The sequence below is a fragment of the Symphodus melops genome (assembly GCF_947650265.1).
Source record: "Symphodus melops genome assembly, chromosome: 12".
Lineage (NCBI taxonomy): Eukaryota > Metazoa > Chordata > Actinopteri > Labriformes > Labridae > Symphodus > Symphodus melops.
Genome location: NC_136702.1, coordinates 7,015,707 through 7,026,442, shown reverse-complemented (window position 1 = coordinate 7,026,442; position 10,736 = coordinate 7,015,707). Strand labels below are relative to the sequence as shown.

The 10,736-nt window shown below is 39.8% G+C and overlaps 1 protein-coding gene across 1 annotated transcript; it reads right to left on the bottom strand.

Annotated features, from left to right (window-relative positions):
* Positions 1-3,843: 3,843 nt before the first annotated feature.
* On the bottom strand, positions 3,844-9,388 carry tmem182a (transmembrane protein 182a). The gene is made up of 5 exons (XM_079357505.1): positions 8,949-9,388; positions 7,127-7,250; positions 6,251-6,349; positions 6,004-6,141; positions 3,844-5,134 (listed from the first exon to the last, which is right to left on the bottom strand). The coding sequence occupies exons 1-5, from the start codon at positions 9,105-9,107 to the stop codon at positions 4,908-4,910; spliced, it is 747 nt and encodes a 248-aa protein (XP_079213631.1). The 5' UTR covers positions 9,108-9,388; the 3' UTR covers positions 3,844-4,907.
* Between the last annotated feature and the right edge of the window lie 1,348 nt (positions 9,389-10,736).

Genomic DNA, 10,736 nt, shown 5'->3' with positions numbered 1-10,736 from the left:
TCTAGCACTTTACCATTCAGCCTGACATCCTGTTAGATCTCATTTTATAGACTAAAGAGCATGGACTCCATGTTCAGACGAGCACCGAGACAGAAACTCTAACAGGCTCTGGATCCATGATGCCTTGCCTCACCAGCGGCCCGTGTTACAACACTGCATAAGAAATGATATGCACGAGGTGCGTTTGAATATTCATGAGGTAGATTCACCGGCTTTTTGTGCTGCGGCATTAATTAATAGCTGCAGGGGAAGCGGCACCCAAATAAGGAGAAACACTGAATCCCACAGAAGGCATGCACAAGTGAGAAAATGGTGACCAGTTGGTTCTAAAAACAACATTGAATCTAGCTTTTTAAAGACCTAAATGAACTGAATTATTGTACAATTAAGAGACACCTAGAACAAGAATGTAAGTGAATAGGCAATGTAAAAAAAAAAGTAAATCTCTGTTAGGGAGCTAAATCAATCTTTGTTTAAGATTTGTGGATGTATGTGTTCCATTTTTTAGAAAGTATGAATATTCAAGAGGAAAAGATGGCTGAAGAGTCGCCCATCATCTCCTACACAGTTGCTCTGGCAGTTAAAAGAGTGCCGCTGAGAGGAGTTTCTCTGTGAAAGACATTAGCATGCCTTTGAAACAAGAGACCTTGAGCATGAACGAGGGCTTTCCACACACACTTTGGAATGTCATTGATATGCACAAACTGAGGTGTGAGGCCGAAGCATGTGAAAGGGGCCAGAAAGGAGCCACTCAGTACAGGTGGAGCTCTACTAACCAACAATGTAATAAACCAGCAGTGTAGACCCTATTGAACATGTAAAGATGATAGAAACGAAGACGGTTTGATGCTCTGCTCGGGACTTTTTACCTTTCCTCTCTGATCTTGAAGATGTTGCTTCATCAAACAGATTTTATTTCATTTATCAAGCTAATAAAAGTGTTGATCTGTTGATGACCGTTGTTACTTTTGGGTGCCTGCACCACCGGTGACCTATGTGCTCCCGTCTCTGCATAATGCATGATGATTATACGCACAGTCCTCTGAATTGTAAATCCTCACAATTATACAGCCCATTGTCTATTCATTATTTCAAAACGAATGGGAAATTATGTAAAACTATCTCTAAAGAGGAAAGCAGCGTGTAATATGACTTGCCATATTGTTCATGCAATTCAAATACTTAGCTTTTTCTGAGAGTTGTAAGTAATCTGATTTAAATGAAATCTGACTTGCATGTCGTGCGGGATTATGATACGTTTGGAAGATAAGCTATGATAACTACGCTACGTGCCACGAGGTGAGAGCACTCAGGCAAAGAATGTTTTCCAATTAACTTAAACCTCCCTGAAGGTTAAATATACAAGTGTTGACTGAGAGTCCGACTTTTCTGCTTTTCCTTGACCAGATGAGTGAAGGACTCCAGCACGTCCCACAGAGTCGGCTTCTTTGTGGACTCTTTAAGGATCCCTTCACTCCAACAGAACCGGTTTTATTAACAAAGATGCCAAAGTTACTGTTTCCTTTATACACAAAATTAAAAAATATATAAAATCTTGACTTTAAGACATAAGTCAAATAGGCCTTAAGTCCCAGCACCATTTCATAAGCCTTAGTTTCAAGTAGGTCTAACGTCAGATCCTGCAAACAAACTTTGACAGTCAGCTGGCAGGTTTTTTTTTTTTTTTAAATCTATTTATGTTTTTATATGAAAAAGAGGATAGTGAATTGAGTCAGAAATCAGGGAGAGAGATAGTGGGGGATGACCTGTAGGAGAGGAGCCAAAGGTCGGATTCAAACTCAGGTTGCCTTCTTTAGGATTCTATCCTCCGTACATGGGAGTCCACCAGCTCACCAAGGTAGCTGAATTTAATCTGGTTATGGAAAAGATATTTAGGCCTGTGCATGTCTACAGTACAAAAGCCAGAAAACATCAGAAAGGCGACTGATTATTTCTGGAGTTCTTTTTAATGCCTGTAACTGCTTCCTCTGATCTTTAGATTAAACAAGACTATTAAATGAACGATGCAGAAACAGCCTTTGTCTGTGTTTTTCTCAAATAGAAATCACAGTGTTGACATTTTTTGTGGCAGAAAAGAAGACAGAATATGTCTTAATTACTGTCAGAGTAGCATTAAATTGTAATTGTTTATTGTCCATCTCTCTGGCTGTTCCTACAAATTTGCAGGATTTATATTTCTGCACTTGGTCTTCTTGTACCGCCTCACATTTAAAGTCAGCCTTCAGTATGTTTCACCTCGTTGAGCTTCCTCGTGTAGAACCATGTATGTGCACAGTTTGTCACTAGAATACACTTTTTTTCACACTCACCTGTCTCTCTGAGCTCCCCTTTTTATCCCAGATAAACAAATGTACTGTATGCATTTCTATTCTATTCTGTGTTCTATGTTTCTATTTTGTTCCATTACATTTTCCCCTCTCGTCCTCTTGACATTACATCAATCAAAGAGGGTTTTTTTTCCAGCAGTTCCACGGTATAGCCTTGCTCTGGTTTCTTTAGGTTCAGACTTTAAGGCCCCTGCGGTGCAACCTTTACTCTCCGTCCCTCCTCCTCTTCATCCTCCTCCTCCTCTGAAGGTGTTACCCTCTCATCCTCTATCTTCCCCTCATCCACTATTCTCCTCCTCACCTCCTGCCGCACTCCATCCCCTCTGCTGAGCACAGGTATTTGTTTAGGAATCTCTCGGTGGAAATTATACTCCATCTCCGGCGCTCCCTATCAACACACAATTATCATGGGCAATCATGCAGAACAGTGCTGAATTCAGCTGGGACTCTGATGACATTACTGACTGCTGAAGGCCCCGCTGCTGCGGGAGGAGGTGGCCTGTTCCACACCTGCAATAAAACCTCTCTCTCTCTCTCTCTCTCTCTCTCTCTCTCTCTCTCTCTCTCTCTCTCTCTCTCTCTCTCTCTCTCTCTCTCTCTCTCTCTCTCTCTCTCTCTCTCTCTCTCTCTCTCTCTCTCTCTCTCTCTCTCTCTCTCTCTCTCTCTCTCTCTCTCTCTCTCTCTCTCTCTCTCTCTCGCTCCCTCTCTCTCCAATGTGGATAAAGAAGTAATGAAATATTTCTGTTCTCTTATTATGATTTCATTTAAACCAGGAAGTCCTCCAGATAAGATTTTTTTTTCCTGAGGGAGTTTTGGCTGAATGGACCACTCCAACCTGAATCAGGACAAATCCTAAGATCGTATCCTGCAATGTATTATCATTTGCCCACCTCTGTGGCCTCATTTTGTGACCTGTAGTGGTTTTACCTTGGCGTATAGATTCTCATAAGGCTGATCTGAAGTTTAGAGAGAATACTCTCCCTGCAATTTGAAATGTCAGGAATAAGGAAGTGTGATTTCTCCATCCTCATCCTCGTCTAGTCAAAGTCATTCTCACAAAGTAATCAATGCCTCGCATTGTGTCTCTCCCTGCTACATTCCGAAGCATTACCCTATGTATGATAAGTACATTTTAAAGCTGGGGAGGCACAGAGTTGATACAGACACATGAGAATCGACACAGGAGTCCATTCAGATCCTGATCAAATGCTCCATTCATGAGTGAAATTACCATCCGTCTGTCAGCCAAGGTGTGAATTCTTTCATCTACAGATCCTGCCTCTGAAGCTGTGATTAAATGCATAACGCCACATACGCTCGGCACTGACTCCAGATAAGCAAAATAGGATTTCTGCTGCTTTCCTGTGGGTTCATGTGTAAACTAAATAAAGCAACAGTGCCCTCTTGTGGTGACAATTTGAATGTTTTGTATTTTGAAAACACCTCTGTAAGAGTTTATATTGATGGCCCTAAGGATGAAACAATAACTAAATCATTCATTTTAGACACCAAAGCTGCTTTTATTGCCACACAGATCACAAAAATACATTCACATGTACACAATATTAAACGTCAGTATCTCAGAACAGACTTAAAGCAAGAGTAGGGCCATTTGTTTTTCAACAAATGTCTCGAGTCTGTCATGTAACATGTAAAAGAAAAACATCTATATAAACAGATATATAAACCCAACATTAAAAGCCAATCATGCTTCAAGCTCACAAATAAATAGCATCAATTGTGCTGCACCACTAAACCAATCAGATTTGGGCTATATACAGACATCTGAAAATAATACTCCAAAACAAGCAGAAACTATTGAGCATGATACACTCAGTGAAATAAAAATGTTAATGATATTAAAGGATAAGACTAATGATTCTATATTTTTCATTTGTATGTCAAATTAACCCTGAAATGACCAGGTGTCAGTGTGCCATAGAGCCCCATTGTTACCTCATAACTCTTCTTAAACTGAGCCACTCTGTATTGATGAACACGGGCACTACAGTTTATACTCACTGACACACACATAAGGTGACTGCTGTTCTAAATACTCTCCAGAGCCCCAAATGTCTCTTTATCTAAAACAAAAACAGTCATGAACAAATACATTATTGACTCATGTTTGAGTAACAACAGGCCTCGGCTGTGTCGCTGTTAAAGATGACATGTTCAGTTTTAGTTAATGGACCTCGAGATTAGTATTCATTTGGCCTTTTCTATTGAATTCAGCGTCATGCCATGCTGTTTCCCAAAACACAGACTTACTGTATGTACAGAACAATCTTACATCCTTAGCTTTTAACAGTGCACTTTGACCTTTTCAGCATATTATAGGCTAGTGTGAACGTACACTCCTTTACCACAGATTCAAACTTAAGTCATATTTACCACAAGTAGTTTATACCACCTTTAAGTAGACTCTTAAAAAAAAGGTTGATTCTGCAACAAAGTGTAGAAAAGGATCAACCAATATGTACGTCAGGGCTACCATGTTAAATCAGAGTCCTACTTGGTAGACTAATTTACTGACTGAATTTAAAGCCCCCTCTAACCTCAGTGGCAGTGTATCTGGACGGTTCGGCCGATGAGGAGGAAAAGAAGGCCAGCAAGGAGGCAGAAGAAGATGCCAACAGGGGCGAACATGAAGGACAGGCCATAGTGGTGTGTTAACTGGAAGTCAGGACACAGTGTAGAGCGCTGGTGTTCTATGTAGAGATCCAACACATCCAGCACCTCCAGCCACAGGACGTACATCACCACCACACACAGAAGGAACAGGCCTGGTGCAGGGAGCGACATAGAGAGCATGGTGATGATTCAAAACCACTCATACTCTTGTTATGTAGGATTTGTATTTAAATCATGTAGGTAAATATGCAACCACAACTCTGACAAGTGTGTGTCATGGAAAATTTTACTCCATGTCTCATATAATCTGTTATATAAAATGTATCTGAAATGTCTTAGAATACTACATAACACAGGGTATTGGGTGTTTTTTGTTTACCATCATTTCTCACCCTTTATTCTCTTTCTCACAGTTTGTAAATGTGGGAAGAGTCACCCAGACTCTTTCTCACTAGATTTCATCTCCTTCTCAGCCTTGGGAGATGGTAAATAGTCACGTAGACTCCCTTTCTCACAGGGAGAAAGACCGTACCCTGCCAGGTGGGCAGGGGCCCCTATGTGGCGTGATGGGGAGTGCTCTGTGTAATATGTTAGAAATGTATAAGTGTTCATGTTTGCTTTGGTTCGGGGCTTTTGCCTTTCTTTCACTCGAAAGGGAAGGGTCTTCGAACGCATATTTTGCCTTCGAATAAATGTTCACTGTAATAAGAGATTTCTTGGGTTCTTTTCTTGAGTAGATTTTCTCACTCTTTATTCTCACTTTTTGGTATTAGGAAAATTCCACAACAATTGTGTGTTATTCCAAGTATTAAAACTGTAATCATATTCATAAACATATGAAAAAGTAATAGAAAATTCAAATGGGAAACCTACCCCCTGACAGAATTATATTTACAGACATTGAAAACTACTTCCTGTGTTGCTGATGATCTTTTATGCATTTGTAGGCCACATAAAAGCCATCAGTAATTATGCCAGGCTTTGTATTACCAGCATAGAGGCTGATCATTTCAGTTTTTACCTGAGATCAGGAAGAGGCTTCCACCTGCTTTATACAGGCGATGGCTGGCGAACGGAGCGGCACAGATGATGAAGAACCCGCCGAGCACCACAGCTGCCACACCAATCAGCATGAAGATGCTCCAGAAGCCTCTGTAGACTGCACACAAATATAAGACAATGCGTGAAAAGCTGTTTTTGTTCACATACAGTAAATCAATGAACTCGATCATCTGAAACCACATTCAAATAGATGAACAGGCACTTACTTATAGCAGAATCATACTCTGTAGCATTGTGGGTCTGATGAGACACGGGGAAAGGGAAGAGGTAGGCGTGCATGCACACTTTGGAGCGGGGCTGATTTGCTGGAGACAGACAGGGAAAATCAGTATTTCCTCTCTCATTATGTTTTATTATTCTCGTCCTGCTCTCTTCTCTTCCAGCATATGAAATACCACAGACGCTCACAAGGTCCTTTTTGTGCTGGAAGCTGTTCTCAACAATGCCCGACCATTCAGAGTCCCCATCAGAAAATAGAGGACACACTATCACCTGACAGACGACCAAAAATAACATCACATGGCTCAGCTTCTAAACAGTCACACGAGAGGGTTTCCACAAATCTGACGCACTTCACTTTAATTGATCGAGTAAACAACTCAAGAAATGATTAAAATGATCTTGAAGAATGCAGGGGACAGTTAACAGGAACATTTTTTTTTTTTTTTAGAAATTTGGCATAAATATTGTTTTTGCTATAGTGTGAATCTTCAAATACAGTCTTAGATATAGAGCTGCAGTCATTGACGATCTGCTACTAATTAAGACCCTTATTGACAGCAAAACAATTTTTTCCAAAGATTTCTAGTCATGAGTTGGAAATTGATGCCAACAACAGTGATATCACAAGCGTGGATAGCATGAAATCATTTATTTGTCTCTTGAATACTGTTCCTCATGTTGATTTAAATTAGATCATAAGAAAAGGAACAAAATATGTATACAAAAAAAACCCAAATGAGTAAGTAATTGTACTCAGATTAAGCAATGAAATGAAATGAAACAAAGAGACAATTGAGACAAAGCTGCTGAAACATATATGTCAAAAAGTGTAACAACTTTGTTTTAACAGTGTCTCTTACTGAACCAGAGCTTCCACAGCAGATGGTTATCTCCCTCGCTGCCTCCGAAAAAACACTTCCAGAAAAATCCCTCATGGTACAGAGTGACGTCTCTGGTTGCCTCCTGCACCACTCCATCTCCACGCTGACGGACAGAATCAAAGGCAGTTTAACTAGAGGAATTGTGCAGAGTCAGGTATATGTATGAACTCCACGTTATCAATGGATGTAATAAAAGTCTGAAAACAGCTTTGCAATCATGTGAGGTGGGTGTTGGCCTTGGTGCCATGGTGACACACAGCAGCTGCTAATTAGGGTCAAGGGTTGAGCTGAGGAAGGACCTCTCACCTCATGCAGGTTTTTTCTTGGGGACATGTGAACGGGCAGTTCAAAGGTTGTCTCATTCAGGAAACATTTGACTTTGGGTGTAGCTATTTTTGCTTAAAAGTACAAATCCTAGATTGACAAAAACATCATCCATATTGTACCTTAGGGTGCAATCTGAGATTAAATTGGACATTTAAGTGTTGTCATTTTCTTTTTCTAAAAGATTTCTCTCTATGTGGATTGCTTTAAATAAATCCTATAGAAATAATATGAGACAGACACAAACCTTGGGTACACCAAAGTATATAGTTAATCATTTTAGCCTTCTACCCACACAAAAAAAAATCACAGCAAAATCAAATGAACCTCAGGGATGTTCAAACTGTGATGACAGATTATAGAAAGAGAGATCATTTGATGTGTTAAAAGTGGACACAAGTCAAACGGTTGACAGTAAGTGCTTTATATGACCAACACACTAGTCTTCACGTCTTCAAACCTGATCTCCACTTAAAGAAAAAGTTCACAGTTAGGACTCATATGAAAAGTGAGATACTTGCATTAGTATTACTGTATATACTATGCTGCTTTGGTTTTATAGTAGTGATCATGTGTTGATTCCAGTATCAGTGCTCACTATCAAAAGCTAAGTATGTTCAAGTCGGTGATATTTAATACAGCAACATGCCAGCAGGCCTACTGGTATTTGTATTTCTATCATAGGGCCACGTGATACATGCTGTGTCTCAATACTGCATAGCTGCACACACACACACACACACGCCCACACACACACACTACATTAAACAGTGTCTGATTACATGAAGATGTCCTGGAACAGGGATGCCTCTACACCCTACTGGGCTGAAAAATCTCCTGGATTGTTTTCCAAAATAGAAAAAGAGACTTTCTTGTGTGTTTTAAGGTAAAATATGTATATGTAAAATATGAGTGAGCATGCGTCCTATTAAATTTAAAGCTCAAATACAATACATACAGTATAAATCAAATCACTGGGATGGTTTCTGTTCTCTGGACTAACAGCAATAACAACTGACCTAATTTATATTTAAACTTTGGCATCTAAACTCTATGATACTATCCTATATGTGATGCCATATGATAACGACACTACCGTACCATACAACACAGTATGATATGATCAGTTATGAGACACAATCTGCTAGTTACCATACTGTAGTATAATATACATAATGCTAGGACTTGAATGCTACACACATACACAACATTTGGCTAAGATAACTTGCTATTCCCTTATTTCTATATTTAATTTGATATTACAAGGGAAAGGAGTTCACATTCACAATACACCATACAAAGCATATTCACTATACAAATAACAATTACTGTGATTATTTCTGTCTCTCTTCTTACAACAAGAACAACGAAACTTATTCATGCTTAAATTAAAAATCTTTGTAGCTGAAAGCGACTTTTTAAAAGAATTCAACTGTTACAAATTACGATTTGTTTTTCATAAATCTCATATACCCACCTCTACAGTCACACCACCCGGGCTGACAGTTTCGTCAGGGTTTGGTTGACAGCTCTCTGAGGCCAGCAGCCAATAATCAGTTCCAAACGATAGCAGGATGAACACAGCCGCAAGAGCCCCAAAGAGTCCTGCAAAAAACAGTGCCACACTAAGCTTCATGGTCCAGGATTGAGCAGCCACTCAGATACGGTCAACAATGTTGGATTTTTTTCCCCTCCAACTACTGCTAATGCATGTGATGAAAGAGTCACAAACAGTCCCTCCTCTAGAACTTTAGTACATCCACAGAGTAAGAAAGTTTCCTGCTGGTTTATTCTGACTATCTGGATCTTGACTTCTCTCCTACTTCCCTGTTGGTGTTATGGGAAGACAAGGTTGAGCACATGACACCTCTGGACCCTGCTGGGGTCTTCATCCAGCCAGCCCACCCTCCCTCTCAAGCAGCCCCAGCTATTTTAGGGGTCTGATTGAAGCCGGCTGCTCCTCTCCACTGTAGGTCTGAGTGTGTGGAACAGTTGGAGAGTGTGAAGGGAGGGGCTCAGAAATAACCGGTGGCAACTGGACACCAAGCATCTGCACGGGAATGTCAGGGCAGGGTGGGACTGGAAGGGCAGAAAAGGGGTGAAGAAGTGTCCTACGACATCCACAACAACATGCCTTAAGCTTCTGCCCCACCAGGACAGTACACATGTAAACACACACATTCAGAAGGATTGTTTCCTGTAAATGTGGGTTATCATTAAGATTACTATCAAATATTGCTATATAAAACTGAAAACATGAAATCATGGTATAATAAGACTTACAAAAGATATCGGCGGGCCATAGGGGGCCGGGCCCACCCGCATAAATGCTTGTTTATTTCTAATGTAGTGAAATACAATAGCCAGTTTAAATTGAAAGGAGCCGCTGCTTTTTTATTATGGAAAGGGCTCACAGTGTTTAACAATGAACCTAGATGTGGACTTTGGCAAACTTACTCACTGGTGTGGCACAGAACAACCACAAACACAAGTACTCAAGTTAACAGCCTTATTAAAACATTCTATGGCATAAATTCATGTGAACTGCTCAAAGTGTCAAAACACAGCCTACCTTTGACACATGTATTGGACAAATCTGCAGAGATAAAAGCAAACATTTTGTCCACAGGGGGGCGACAAAGTCAACATAAACCAAAGGATCCTCAAAAGAGCTTAAAATAGTTTGAGCAAGGTCAAACTATGAAAGTAGACAGGCTGGTCTTTTAGTTATTGAAATGTGTTCTGAGGGCAGCATCGTATGCCATTGGTTTTCTCGGCCGTACAATCAGCGATATCAGGAGGCGGGAGAGTCACACTTTCCAAACATTACGAGCCCAGGTTTATAACTATATTTATGCAGCGAAGAAAAAACAACAACATATGTGCCAAAGTTATCTATTTGTTCTATTGAACACAAAAGTGTTCACATACGTCTTTTTGTCTTCATGCAATAATGAACTGTTTTGTAAGTAAGAAATGTAATAATATAGAAAAAAGTGGTACAACTTCTGTAGAGGTTTTGTTAATAAAACATATTGAAACAGTGCAGAAACATGTGCTCAGCATTATTAAAATAAAATATTAAAGAGAAAATTAAGGATTTAATTAAAATTAAGAGGAATAGCGTAAATATCTCATTAACGAAATAAATAAGCATGCTAAATGGACAACTTATTTAGGAATATTTTATTTTCTCCATATTTTTATTTTTAAAAATCCCAACCAGTTATGTGACGTCAGAGGACGATACCACCTAACAAATCAC